Source organism: Phoca vitulina, unplaced genomic scaffold (genome assembly GCF_004348235.1).
Source record: "Phoca vitulina isolate PV1807 unplaced genomic scaffold, GSC_HSeal_1.0 scaffold2, whole genome shotgun sequence".
NCBI lineage: Eukaryota > Metazoa > Chordata > Mammalia > Carnivora > Phocidae > Phoca > Phoca vitulina.
The window spans coordinates 10,457,284-10,471,978 of record NW_022589705.1 but is presented as its reverse complement, the minus strand read 5'-3'; the positions used below and the strand labels follow the sequence as shown (position 1 = coordinate 10,471,978).

General features: G+C 43.7%; 1 protein-coding gene across 4 annotated transcripts in view; it reads left to right on the top strand.

Moving 5' to 3' along the window:
* Positions 1–14,201, top strand: part of AHCYL1 (adenosylhomocysteinase like 1) — a 39,188-nt gene extending 24,987 nt beyond the window's left edge. For 3 of the 4 annotated variants that reach the window (XM_032421892.1, XM_032421897.1, XM_032421903.1), the window contains exons 3-17: positions 2,430–2,573; positions 3,585–3,685; positions 4,110–4,212; positions 5,359–5,453; positions 6,036–6,142; positions 6,971–7,087; positions 7,350–7,413; positions 8,220–8,308; positions 8,638–8,708; positions 9,107–9,201; positions 9,289–9,387; positions 9,776–9,844; positions 10,288–10,366; positions 11,501–11,621; positions 12,138–14,201. In XM_032421892.1, the coding sequence (XP_032277783.1) occupies positions 2,430–2,573; positions 3,585–3,685; positions 4,110–4,212; positions 5,359–5,453; positions 6,036–6,142; positions 6,971–7,087; positions 7,350–7,413; positions 8,220–8,308; positions 8,638–8,708; positions 9,107–9,201; positions 9,289–9,387; positions 9,776–9,844; positions 10,288–10,366; positions 11,501–11,621; positions 12,138–12,144 (1,361 nt within the window). In that variant the 3' untranslated portion in view covers positions 12,145–14,201. Of the gene's footprint in view, positions 1–2,429; positions 2,574–3,584; positions 3,686–4,109; positions 4,213–5,358; positions 5,454–6,035; positions 6,143–6,970; positions 7,088–7,349; positions 7,414–8,219; positions 8,309–8,637; positions 8,709–9,106; positions 9,202–9,288; positions 9,388–9,775; positions 9,845–10,287; positions 10,367–11,500; positions 11,626–12,137 lie in introns of those variants that run through there. The other variant, XM_032421912.1, reaches the window with a different exon arrangement.
* The last annotated feature ends 494 nt before the right edge of the window (positions 14,202–14,695 follow it).

Sequence of the window (14,695 nt, the reverse complement as noted above, 5' to 3'; positions counted from 1 at the left end):
TGTTTATCTAGAATCTAAAAGTATCTCATATCAGAACTTCCCATCTTTCTGCTGAAAGCTGATAATTAGCACTTGGGCAATGGGAATGTCCCCACCCAGGCTTGTAGCTGGGGAGGCTTTTGTCATCTGGAGATTTCTCTTGCCCTGGCTGTCTCTGTGTGTGGTCTGCGGCCGGTGCCTGTGTGGTAGTGCTGGGCTGGTTCCCATTCGCACGTTTCTCCGCCCACATCACAAAGGGAGAAAATCAATTCTATTTTGGCTGACGGAACGGGCCTTGAAAAAGAGGTGTACTTTGGAAGCATAATTGCCAACTTTGTTGTTTAAGATATACCCCGCCACCTGTCTTTTTCTTTCTTGGCTCCAAGACTGCCTGAATGGTGACAAGAAGAATGAGTATTTGGGCTCCTTTTATTTGCTAGGTTACCCTTTATGTTGAAGTGTCCTCCCCTGTTCACCTCTGGAGTAGGAAAGGTTCAACTATGGTAATGTGGCTCCAGCTCTGTTTCTTTTTAGTCCTCCTGTCCTATTTTAACCCTATATAAGTAGGCTTTTTTTTTTTTTTAATTGTGTCTTTCTCAACTTTAGAGGGAGTACTGGAAAGTTAATGTGGAAAAGGATGTAGAATTTAGGATTTGAGTACTAGCGGAATAGACACTGAAAGATCCACAGGGGCATCTGATCTAACCCCTGCCCTGTCATTGTTCAACTGAGGAAACATTTAAGAGTTTAAGAGGCTTGCCCAAGGTCATAGATTGCTGTTAGTTTTAGCATAGAGATTTGCTGTCTCCATAAATGACTTTACCAGAATACTGTTTGTACAGTGTTATTAACATTAAGGACCAGGCTTGAGGTGAATGGATTGTAAAAAAAAAAAAACAACAAGTAAATGCATTTTAAAAAAACGTGTCCTCTGCTCTGTGCCATTGATAACCCAGCGTAGGTGAGATAGGCAGATAAGAGCAAATTGTGGTCTACAGGGTGAAGTACTGAAATAAATGAATATTCAGAGTCACTGTGGCATGTGTGCAAGAAAAGTTTCCAAATATAATGGCTGTCATAAATAAAAGGTGTCTTGGAGTGACAGATACCAAAGAGTGGGAGTGATAAGCAGACTGATTCCAGCTAAGAGAGAATTAATTGTGGAAAACTGGGCTATAAGAGGAAGAAGGAAGGAGTGAGTGAAGAAAGCTTTGGCAAAGTTCTCAAAGATCTTGATGTCCATGTATTAACAGGAGCCTATCAGAGCATTTTTAAAAGCTTTATGAGCCAGGGGCGCCTGGATGGCTCGGTCGTTGGGCGTCTGGCTTTGGCTCAGGTCATGATCCCAGGGTCCTGGGATCAAGCCCCACATTGGGCTCCTGCTCAGCGGGAAGTCTGCTTCTCCCTCTCCCTCTCCCCCTGCTTATGTTCCCTCTCTCACTGTGTCTCTCTCTGTCAAATAAATAAATAAAATCTTAAAAAAAAAAAGCTTTATGATCTAGTTAAATTGTCCCAGTGGGACAGATACCTTTGGGAGTATTTGTGTTAGCTAGCAGTGTGTAGAAGACAGCGAGAGAGACCTGATGCACTGGCAGAGACAGAGACCAAGAAATACTCGTCGATTCACAGAGGAAAGAAGTGAATTGAGAGTGGGGGAGTGATTATTGTATGTCCCCCTGCATATCGTCTGAAAGGACATTTTTATATGAAGCTGCTTTTTTTTCTTAAAGTTGAACATATTGAGTGATCTCAGGGCTGACAGTAGAACCAGAACTACTTACTTACCTTTTGAGTTGTTTCTTTCCATTTCTGTATTCCTTGAGCACAACCTAGTGTAAAATCCCTTGTAAGATTCTCTTATCACTGTCATCCGTTTTAGTGGTTCTGAGTGTGGTCTTCTGAACGGTGGCAGCAGCAACACCTGGGGACTTGTTAGAAATGCTAATTCTTGGGCCCCACCTGAGACCTACTGGGTGGGAATCTCTGGCGGTGGGGCCTAGCCATTTGTATTTTAACAAACCTTCCACATGATTCTGATGAATGCTGTAGATGCTTGAGTTTGAGAAGCAGTGTTCTACAGAAATGGTGTTCCTTACATGCCCTAAAGTATTCTTCCATTTTTGCCATGTCTGGTTCCAGTCCACATTGGGACCAAGTGCCTCTGTTAGCTGGGATCCCTAGAGCTGGTGCAAGAGTGGGATCCGTAGCTTCTATTACAGGGACTAATGGCAGAGTATCATTAGGGTGGATGAAGGGGCCACAACACTAAAAGAGCCACAACACTTTCATTCATCTGTTAAACTCTGAAGGAGTAGAGCTGAGAGTGATGTAAAAGGTGACTCCAATTCCGAGGTTGCTTAACTTAAATGAGAGTCCTTTGGGGAGTGCATTTTGTGGAGTTGGGACCGTTGCGGTTTTTCTATCCTTGTTTCTTTCTCTCCTGGCTCTAGCTGCATCCTACACCGATAGCTCTGATGATGAGGTTTCCCCCCGAGAGAAACAGCAAACCAACTCCAAGGGCAGCAGCAATTTCTGTGTGAAGAACATCAAGCAGGCAGAATTTGGACGCCGGGAGATTGAGATTGCAGAGCAAGGTAAAGAAAGGGAGTGGGTGGGGGCCAGAAGCAACCCACTTGCTGGTCATGAGGATCCACAGACAACTTCACACTTGAAAGCTAACTTGAAAGTCGCCTCGAAAAATTCAGCACTGTGGACTCTTTTATTAGCAGATCTCTCTGTGTGCAGCTTGAGCCTCAGGGTTCTTGTTCTCCTTGCTTCCTGTTCTCAGCACGTAGTAATTACACAGAGTAGTTTCTGTTTTCCTCCCCCATGACACCATATTTGGAGATCTCCTTTTGGAGTCAGCAAGTCCCGGATCACTACATGATGGTTAGGTCTGCGGGATTCTACCAGAGCTGCCAATCTCAGAGACCCACATTTCCCAGAAGCAGCAGATGTGGGAGGGTTTTCAGCTAGGGATGTGGTGACCAGGGTCTCTTTGGTCTTTGGTCCTTAGCACCCTCTGCTGGAGCAAGAGTGGAAGTGACTGACAGTCCGTTAGATCTTGGTTTCCCCACCCACCCCACTCCTGATAAGGTCTTTTTACTCATTACTTTCACACTGAAGGCGTGCTCTCTACTGGGGGGAAGTACGGAAACCAAACAGATGGACAGAATGGGGTTAGGCAGCATAGAGAAAACAGCAAGTGCTCTTCTGCTGAGGGTGAAGTCTTCCTTCCTGGTGTGATGGTTATATATAGGAGTCCATTAGCCAATGCCGTAACCACTTCCCTCTCCTCCCCAGTGAATAATAAGACTCCCCCTCCATTTTGACCAGATGTGAGAATTCACTTCATTCTCCATTCAGTCCTCTGCATAGAAGGCTGAAATGGTGGAGGAAGAGAGACATTTCCAAGTCGTTGGATGACAACTCCCCAACTGTCTTTCTGCTGTTGAAGCCGCCAGTCGTCATGGAAATTTGCTTAGAGTGTTTCTACCTTACCTTGTAGTATCTCAACAGATCCAGACCACCCCTAGATGTTGCTGGGGCAGAAATTGATAATACTGCTAGTGCAGACCTAGCTCAAATCCTCTGTTCTTTCACAGACATGTCTGCTCTGATTTCACTCAGGAAACGTGCTCAGGGGGAGAAGCCCTTGGCTGGTGCTAAAATAGTGGGCTGTACACACATCACAGCCCAGACAGCGGTGAGTTTGTTGGGAGACACAAGAGGGACTTCAGATGAGGGGAAAAAAAGAAAGTTTTTTTTACTTGCTTTTCCTTCCCTATCTATCCAATCTCCAAATGCTAATGACTATTAGGTGGGACCTCCTGTTGCACAGGAATGGGGTTTTCTACTCTGTGTGGAGAGCTATAACCTATGTTTAACAGACCTGACTCAGGGAGATCTAGATCTGCAAAAATCTGACTGTTAACGAAAATGTTAAGACTTTCAGGAACACATCTTCTGGGTGAAGTTAGATACCAGTAGGCTCCCTCGCAGGACCATAGCCTCTTGTAACTTCCCAGTGTAGCACCAGTTGCCGCAGAGTTACTGGGTACTGCCCTCTTGTGTGCCGCCCCTACCTGGCCCTCCTCTTTCTCACCCTGTCTTCCTGAATGTCTATGTAGGTGTTGATTGAGACACTCTGTGCCCTGGGGGCTCAGTGCCGCTGGTCCGCTTGCAACATCTACTCCACTCAGAATGAAGTGGCTGCAGCCCTAGCTGAGGCTGGTAAGTTTAGCTTTTTTCACCAACTTTGCCTTGAAATAATTATCTAAATAGAATATTTTCAGATCAAAATTGTCTTTACAGTTACACGTATGTCTAGGGGCTGTAAAACATGGAGGGTAATAAGAATAGCCACAGGAAGAAAGTGGGTAATAAAATGAAGGTCCATATCCCTGATGAAATATCATATGGTCATTAAGAATGACCTTTGAAAAGAATCATAAATACATGGGGAGATGCATAATTCTATTGGTAAGTGAACAAGGAGGAATATTAAACTGTATGAGGTATATGAGTTCAGCTGGTCTCTTTTCACCAAAGGCTCATCACTTTTGAGGGAACACAAGTAAGAAGTGCCTTCTAGATTAGTAGCTCATTAGATATTGCATTGAAAATACATGGACTACTTATAAGTTCAGTTTAGGTTGAAACAGTTTTTATTGTAAAAATATTCGAAGAAAATCACCATGAAGTTTCTTGAAGGACTTACCATGTCCCTGGGATCCTCAGAGAGCAACTTTATAATACCTTTGTTTTTCTTGTTCTTTTCTGGTGTTTATTGCAGAAAATTTAGGAGTTTCCAGAATGATAATAATAATCCTACTTCACAGGGATAATATTTGACACATTTTTCCTTTTTTCTATTCACTTTTCCAGAGATAAATAAATCTCAATATACAATTGATAACCTAAAACATAACATTTTCAGAAGTAGTTTTCCATGTCACTGAAAACTTTTTGAAAGCATCATTTGTAATAATCATACGGCCACGTGATTTTACTTCAATGTTTTACTCACATTGAACATTTCGGTTGTTTCAAGATTCTTGCTAATACAAATAATGTTCTAGTGAACAACTTTATTTTGATTCCCATTTCATTATCTCATGAGGTTGGAGTTCCAAGTATAAAATTGGCCAAAGAGAATAACATTTTAAAATTCCACAATATTTTTATAAACAAAAATCTCTTAAATTTGTTACCGATTTCTGAACTACAGGTGCCATTTTGACTTTTTGCCCTTTCGAAGTTGTTTCCTTTCCATCATAGTTTCTGTAGCCTTTTTCTCTTCACATGGATCTCAGGAAGTGGTATTGGTATAGCAGAGTCCCCGAAGGAGGAATCAGCTGATCTGTTCCCATCCTGCAGGAGTTGCAGTGTTTGCTTGGAAGGGCGAGTCGGAAGATGACTTCTGGTGGTGTATTGACCGCTGTGTGAACATGGATGGTTGGCAAGCTAACATGGTAATGATGTATATTCATCCTACACTTTGACCATAGATTTGTTTCCCTTTTTTCCCCTCAAAGCATGGTTCCCTAAATATGTTTTGGATGTATGTTCTGATATACTTACTCTGTTGCCAAAGTGTTTAGCTGATACCTGTTCAGAATGGGTCTGAGTACTGAATGGAAAGGTGGGGGAAGGGTAAGACTAAAGTGAACACATGTGGCTCAAACACAGCAGAGTGAAATAGAAAGAAAGAATGTGGTTCCTCTTTGGAGTAGAATTCTGGTTTCTTTCCTTCCTGCCCCAGCTCTCCTTTTGCATCCCACGGAGCTATATATTTCCAGACTCTAGACTAAAAACGAGTCTATGATTATCCTAATACTCTTCACTATAGCCAAGAACAAACTTAGGAATCCTTTTAACCATTCTACACCAACAGATTTGACTGTGTTTCCACTGTCTAAACCTGCTCTAAGGAGCCCTGAAGAGTGCTCTTCCAAAACATACAGGGCTCTCTTACTAGTACAGAAAGTGGGTTCAAAGTTCCCCCCAGCTCTAGCAGCCTGAATGCCCATAGAAGTCTTCTGGCTGTTCTATAGATCCTGGATGATGGGGGAGACTTAACCCACTGGGTTTATAAGAAGTATCCAAACGTGTTTAAGAAGATCCGAGGCATTGTGGAAGAGAGCGTGACTGGTGTTCACAGGTAACAGATTCTGGAGTAGCTGCCCCTTGTGTCCTTGCCTCAGCAAACTCTCCTGGTCTCCGTTAGGCTCGAGGGCTGTGTTTCAGACTTGTAACTAAATGGGAATACCTTCATTAGATAAAACTACTCCGTTTTTACCTCTAAAGAATCCAGGAGATCCTAAAAGGAAGTTATCTCAGGTTCTAGTTCACACATTTTTCTTTCCCACTTATTCCACTGTGAGTCTCAACCAGTGTTGGGAGGTGTAGGAATGAATATATCTGGAAAAACTGTATTCAATATTGTATTATAATTTTATATTTGAAATATGAAAAAAATCTTATTGTAAAACTATACATTATACACACTGCAAAAAGTAAAACTGGGCAAAATATTCTTGGCTTGTCGAAAACCCTGAAAGATCTCTCTCTGAAAGAGTGTTTCTCAGTTGGGGGCACACTGCACATGCTCACACATGCACACATAGGGAACTGAAGCAGAGTAATCTTTGTTTATTAGAAGTAGGCATGTTCAGTTTTTTTAATTGAGAAAATGCTGGTCTAAGGAAATACATCCCCTTTTATGGAAGAGAAGTCCATTTCTTCTGTTGAAAGGGTTTTTTTTTTTTTCCCTTTCCAAGAAAAGGGCGGGGGCCCAGGGGGAGAGAAAATGAAAAGAGGTGAGGAGGGATGACAAGGAAATGATCTTGTTTACTTATATCCTTGGGCAGTAAATACAGCTGGGGTGGGCAGCATGGAGCTCGCAGAGAATTAGGCAGATTTCGCCACATAGTATGTTTTACCAGCTAACTTTGGTTTTGTTTGTTTTTGTGGCTTCTTCTCCCTTTAGGCTGTATCAGCTCTCCAAAGCTGGGAAGCTCTGTGTTCCGGCCATGAATGTCAATGACTCTGTTACCAAACAGAAGTTTGACAACTTGTACTGCTGCCGAGAGTCTATTTTGGATGGGTAGGTTGAAATGTATAGATACTTAAACTTCTAAGGGGACAGGTTTGGGTTGGGTCGCAGTGTTAGTCTGATACCACTCCAGTCTTGTCCCGTGGTCTTCCTTTGCCGTTAAAGTTTCGTTAGAGGGGTTCATGTCATACTGAGCCCAGCCCGCTTCCAGCTGGAGTTCTCGTGGGACATTGCCTCACACTTTTGCTTTTGTGCAGAGGGACTGTGTTTGGGCTAATAATGTTTAAGTTGAGCCCTTATCTGTTTTCCACAGCCTGAAGAGGACCACAGATGTGATGTTTGGTGGGAAACAAGTGGTGGTGTGTGGCTATGGTGAGGTAAATAGCTGGGCCTCAGTGTGTCTTTTCATAGACTTACTAGAAATGTTGAGTGAAGGAGATCTGTGCTGTCAGTGTGGTCACTGATGTGGGGTTAAAATATGCTTTGAGATGATGGATCTCAATAACAAAAGTGCTTTATTCAGATTTATGAATAGAGAAATACAAAATCAATTGAGTTCTCAGATCTCACCACACTATCTTGTGGAATGGCATGTTGGCATCATCCGCCCCTCCCCCCACCATAACAGTTACCTTTTATGAGACTTACTTCAAGTGAATATGTAGCATTTTAGCCGCATAAGTGACCTGGTATTAGAGTGAAGGGTGGGATCCGAAGTGGTATGTAGTTATCTCTAAACTAGACTAGGTGAAGGAGATTGTGTTGTCATCAGTGACCCATGGTGGTTCCTGAACTGCTGGGCTGGGCTATCCTTGAGTTAGATGCATCTCAAATGGGAGTTAATCAGGTTTTTCTGGAATAAGCTATGAGAAGTTACAATTGCTCTTCCTTGGTCTTGTTTTCCTAATGGTAATGTTTATTTGATCTCCGCATTTCTTTTACCATCCCAAGGCCCAGCCCTTGCTATGAAATATGAATGTCTGCTCAGTCACCTCTCTGACTGAGGGTCACAGCATAATCTGGATCTGTTTAAGCTCTGCTTGGCTTGGAGCATCCCTGCAAGGGCTCACTAGAGGATTGGTGATTTCAGGGAGGTTAATTCCCATCTCCCGAAGAGCCTACCTGCCCTAGTACCCGTGCCTTAGTGGACCTGACACCCCTACTTCTTTCTTCTGCTCTGTAGGTGGGAAAGGGCTGCTGTGCCGCTCTCAAGGCCCTTGGAGCAATTGTCTACATCACAGAAATCGACCCCATCTGTGCTCTGCAGGCCTGGTAAGATTGTGTTTTTGAGAGTTTATGATTGATTATATTAACCATTCCTTGCGGAAATCTCTCAAAGGAAGAGAAAGCTATGAGGATGGCTCTGTTCCCTCCGTTGTAACCCCAGGGCACTCCTAGAGCTTCTTGGCATTTTCCCTTCCTGAATGGAATCTCGGGGAGTCCAAAGAGGCCAGTGTGTAGTGTAGCACAGCTTGTCACTTACCTCTGTGAGGTAGCACTGGACGTGACTTCAGAAGGGAATTTAGCAGTCTCCTTTTGTGACCAGCTTCTGTCCCACTGCCTCCTTGCTTTGCTCATCGTGTTCCTTCCTTTTCTTCCAGCATGGATGGGTTCAGGGTGGTAAAGCTCAATGAAGTCATCCGGCAAGTTGATGTCGTAATAACTTGCACGGGTAAGTATCAGTGCTTTGGTGTACGTGGAGGACTGGTAACTCTGAGGCCAAACCTTGAAAGTGGTCTGACTTTCAGATAAAGTAGGTGAGACCTGTGCTTGGTGTAAAAGTCTCAGAACCAGAATAAGCTATCAGAACCTTAACATGTTTTCCAGAACCAAGAGCCTTTTCCCCTGATGGTTGTTTATACTGTCAGCAGTATAAACAACCTTAGTTGATTTAACAATCTTAAAACCAGACCACTGAGCCTAAAGAGCTGTTACGCAGTGTACTCGTTTCTCACAAAGGATGCATGCCCTTTAATGCAGCAGACCTCCTCTTTCCCATGTTCTCACTGGAAGCCAGTCGATACCTTTGTTCCCCAGCATCTTTCTTCAGCTACTCTCGTTTACCTTTAGGAAATAAGAATGTAGTGACACGGGAGCATTTGGACCGCATGAAAAACAGCTGTATCGTATGCAATATGGGCCACTCCAACACGGAAATTGATGTGGTAAGTTTTCCCTCATTGATTTGCTGCAGGGCCTTTTTCCCCTCCCTTCCATTATAGCCACCGTCAACTGTGCCGTCTTCCTTTCAGACCAGCCTGCGCACTCCAGAGCTGACATGGGAACGCGTGCGTTCTCAGGTGGACCATGTCATCTGGCCAGATGGCAAACGTGTCGTCCTCCTGGCAGAGGTACACACACGGGAGGGCAGTGTCGTTAGATCCATGGCGGAGGGGGGAGGCAGGGAAAAAGCATTAGGCTCACGTTTCCCTGAACTCCATCTTTGGATAGACATATAGTTCTTAAACTTTCTGGTCCCTAAAATAGAACCACTCAAAAAAAAAAAAAAAATCTACCTTTTACCAAGTAACACAGTATTTCTTGACCCCAGCGGCTGCTTTAGCTTGTCATACTCACACGGGCTTACAGGAAATAAGATACAATCTAGAGTCATGATCTGGAACTGTAATTATTTTTCTACCAACTGAGTCCTGTCCTGCATTTGCTTTGCTTGTATGACACTGGAATCAGACGGAGGGGGAGAGCACAGCTCATCCCAGGGCTCTCTTACCTTTTCAGGGTCGTCTGCTCAACCTGAGCTGCTCCACAGTTCCCACCTTTGTTCTGTCCATCACAGCTACAACACAGGTATGTGACCAAATGCCTGCTTCTCCTGCCCTGAGATTAGTGGAACCGGGCCTCAGTCAGAGTTCAATGAGACTGTGCCCTGCTATGTTTTTTTCAACTGGTTTCAGGTCACGGGTGGTCAAGATGGGCTTTCCTGAGTGTAGAAAAGAGTCATCAGTCAAGCAGAGTCAGTGTTTGTGTCCCTTGGAGTTGGCTGTGTTAGTTAAGAATGTAGGGTTCCAGCTTAGTTGCATTAGTCTGCTCTTATATTAGGAACTAAACGATAGCAGCAGCAAATTCTCTTACGATGTGTGGTGGTGTTTATTGCAGGCCAAGTTCTGGGTGCTGTCACTATGATAGATCACTATAGTACCTACCCCAAGACCCTGTTAGATGTAGTTTTATTTTTATGTCCCTGTCTAAGAAGTTTTGTTGTGTCTTCTGATCCTCTTTTCCCAACCTAGGCTTTGGCACTGATAGAACTCTATAATGCACCCGAGGGACGATACAAACAAGACGTATACCTGCTTCCTAAGAAAATGGGTGAGCGAGAAACAGTAGGAACCTGTATTGATCCCCAGACTTTTGCATGATTTGGTAAAATGATCATTGAAATGAAAGTATTGGATTTAGAGTCAAGAGTTCTAATCCGCATCCTAGCATTTCGTGGTTTCTGGACCTCAGGACAAATTCTAATCTCCATGAGCCTCGGTATCTTTATCAATAATGTGAGAGTAATATTTACATACATTGCAGAATTGTAGTAAGAATTAGAGCTAATGAGTAAACGTGCTTAGCACAGTGGTTTAGGTAGATACTCTTATTCTTAGTAGCCATATGGAGTTCAGTAAACTTCCCACCACCAGTGACTACAGCCTGGGACCGAGACGAGAGAAGCAGAAATCTAGGTTTTATCATCCATCCTCTGTGTAAATATGCAACCTTCTGATATTCTGGGGGACAGCTGTGTTTTGTTCCTGTGGCATAATACATCATCTCTGGTTCTTTCCCTTCTTGGATAGTGGCACCCACCTCCCGTCTATAATTGGTCAGCCCCTGACCCCTTAATTAAAGCTGAAAGACTTCTCACTCTCATCTCCTCCAACAGCTTACCTCAGATTGTTGTTGTTGTTTTTTTCTTTAATTCATATTCATAAAAGTAAAGCCCAGGAAGTGTCTATGAAAGAGTAATAAATTTGTACCAGCTGCCTTAGAAATCCATGATCCTAAGATTTGAGGCCTTTATGGATGTTATTCTAAATAAGTCTTAATGACACAAAGCTCTTTTGAGCTATTGGTGTCTAGTTTGTTTCATAGTTTGACTGTAATTCAGTTAAGGACGTTGCTGCAGGAAGGTGAGAGTCATACATAGCATGTTGGCCACTGGGGTAAAGCCAAAAGCTTGGCCGGAGAATGATGGGGAGGTACAAGTCCACCTCATTTTGTCACCCTGGCAAATGGCTTTCTACATGCATTCTGGATGTACAGAGAGAAGTACCCTGCCAGAGGGGCAACTTTGAGGGTTCTTTAAGCAATTATTTCGAGTTATAGATGCTTTCACAGTTATTCCATTCCTTGTCCTCTTTCTCGAAAAGCTTCGGATGAAAATAGGGGAGGTTATGCCCTGAGAGGCAGATTGAAATGGAGTCTGCTCCCCTGCCACTGTGTTCTTCCTAGATGAGTACGTGGCCAGCTTGCACCTGCCATCATTTGATGCCCACCTGACAGAGCTGACAGATGACCAAGCAAAATATCTGGGACTCAACAAAAATGGGCCATTCAAACCCAATTATTACAGGTAACTTGGGGGAAAACAAGTGAGAAGCTCTTTTACCCAATATTAAACAAGTATGCTAGCCAGCTTTCTTAAATAAAGTGGTGTGCCTGATTTTGAAGAGTACAAGAACTCTGCTCCAGACTAACAAGGTAGGCAGAGAAATTGTATATCTAGTAGTAGGTGTAAAGGAGTAAGGGTTTTCTAGAATTTTGAAGCTTGGGCCTCACCCCCAGAGATTCTGATATAATTGGTCTGGCATGGGCCCAGACTTATTTTATAAAAGCTCCCTAGATTAATGTTTAGTCAGGGTTGAAAACCACTGGCTTATATTATTAGGGAGCAGGAAATGAAACCAGAGATGGCATTGCCAGAAACCCTGTGGAAGCACAGGGAAGAATGATCCATGGGGAATGGCTGTAGGGAACCCTAGCTGGGGCCAGGGAGGGACCCTGGGGAGTGTCCTCTGTTTCTGATTTTTCTCTGGGATCTCTCAGGTGGAAGACCCAAGTGCTAACCAACCAGTCTCTTTCTTTACAGATACTAATGGACCATATTACCAAGGACCAGTCCACATGAACCACACAACTCTAAAAGAAATCTTTTTTAAGATAACTTTTATTTTCTTCTTATTCCTTTCCTGTTGATTTTTTTTCTATAATTTCTTTCTTTCTTTCTTTCTTTTTTTTTTTTTTCATCTCATTGTCCAAGTTCTGCAGACCACACAGGAACTTGCTTCATGGCTCTTTAGATGAAACTGAGGTTCAAGGTTCCTCACCCTAGTCACTAAAGAAGGATTTTACTCTCCCAGCCCAGAAAGGTGATTCTTTCTTTCCCATTTCTGGGGACTTTAGTCTTAATTGGGTACCTTATTAACAGGAAATGCTAAGGTACCTTCTTTGTTGAACAATCTGCAATGTCTAAATTGCCTTAAAAGAGCCCATTTCTTAGCTGCTGAAATCAGTGCTCTTCACTTTGTCAGAGGAGCAGGGATGGTACCCACTAGCCAGATAGGTTAGATGTTAGGTGGCGCATGCTCATTTCTCCAGGTGTTCCAAGCCCTGTTTCCTGTGTGAAGGTGGTGTGTCCGGTTCAGAGATGTGTACTGTTAAGATCCAGTTGGTCCACTTGGATTTAGTACAGCCCTTCCTCCATTCCCACCAGACCTTCTCATTTTTCAAGTTTTTAACCAGACTGCACTCTACTAAGTTTAATTTTGTCCCCTAGCATTGATTTCCATTGTACAAAACAGGAAAAAAAAAGAGTAAGAAAAATGTTTAGTGTTAACACTGAGGAACTGCTTGGGTGATTAGTTGTTACCAGTTTCTCTTTTGAACCTTTGGAGCTGAGAGTGCAGAATTGAGTCTGGAGAAATGCTGGCCTCAAACTCATCGTAAGTCCCTCTGTTTCTAGCCCATAGTTTATAGCATCAGTGAACTGGGGCCGTAACGGCAAGTTCTGTCAGCTCTGCCCCATGCAGCTTGTGCTGAAGGCGCATTTCTTGAGCCATTATTCAGTCTGAAACACTGAGCTCTATCTTTAGGATTTATCCTTTAAGAGCAAATTTCTGGTCAGCTGTGCTTCTGCAACCTAAAATATTTAAAGGGAGATAGATGTGGATGGGAGGAGAGGGATAAATTGGGCCAGGGTGAGGGAAATGTAGTTCCGTATAACTGGTCTGGGACTTTAGGCCCCATGTGTAATGTTAGTTTTACAGAAGTGGTACCTCTTTTAATTGACATGTGTCACAAAAAGTTTATGAACCAAGATCTTAAAGGGCAGTTTGTGCACAGAGAAGGTAATCAGTGCGTCCTGGCTCACGCTCGGAAAGAATCCCTAGAAAGGCCCTCAAAGATTGGAGAGGTGTATCCCCATGCCATGCACCCTGCTTACCAGCGTTTCTGCATGGTCCGATGAGCTTCATGCTCATGAGCTTTAAGTATGTAATTATGCAGGATTCTAAATCCTCAACTTGTTCTAGCTGGCGATCCTTCAAAGTTGGGTCAGGCATTAGTGCTAGGTACTAGCAATGTTCAATTCTCTGTTGCCATTGATCAGAGAGACAGACGTTAAAAACAGTAATACAAGAAAGGAAAGCTTTCACTCTGCAGCCTTCTAGCAGAGTCTTGCCAAAACATTTTTCCTTTCCCTCTCCTGGTTCTCCCCAGCCCAGCCCCTTCCCACTCCTTTTCAGTGTGACCATGCTTTCTTCTCTGTAGATGCTAACAGTTCAGGCCCTTTTTCCCAGGGCACTGAACCAGCCAATCAGAACACCCCATCCTTGAGGGGCGGTAACCTGGCCAACAGTGGTATCCATCGTGTCAGCTCTGCTGGAGGCGAGGGGCCCAGGTCCCGCTGCCCTCTGGCCTGCCCCCTGCTCCCAATCTATTACTGTGTCCATAGGAATAATAGGTAAGGGCTCCATCTCTGTCAAGCCATGTAACAAAGGACACTGTGGGAAAATGTCTGGCATCAGAGGGAGCGTGTGGAGAGCAACTCGGGAAGAACAAGTTTATTTTGTATTGAATGATTTTTAATGAATGCAATATTAATCCTTGCAGATGAGCAATAATCATTAAAGTCAATTAAAACGATAAGACCTTATAGGGATTCTGTGTCATTCTTGCCTGAACAGCAGAACGTCATTAGAACTTGTTTTCTAGGGCAGGATAAGTCACAGGTCAGGCAGCAGTCTCTAACAGAGATTTGCTGAGGACCTGATATGGAGAGGAGCAGGCTGGATGCAGAGTTCTTCAGGACTATCTTAAGGTGTGTTCGCCTGTCTGTGCCAAAGCACTTGCACTCAAAACTCCTTCAAGAAGCCGATCTGCGAGGTGCCTGGCTGGCTCAGTCGGCGGAATGTGCAGTTCTTGTCCTCGGGGTTGTGAGTTCGAGCCCTTTGTTGGGTGTGGAGATTACTTAAAATCTAAAAAAACAAATCTGCTTAAACTTCAGGGCCCCTCACTTGCATAGTCCCCCTTCAATACCCTATACCTAATTCTTACACTTGAAGAATGTCTCCGGGGCGCCTGGGCAGCTCAGTCAGTTAAGCGCCTGACTCTTGGTTTCAGCTCAGGTCATGGTCTCAGAGTCATGAG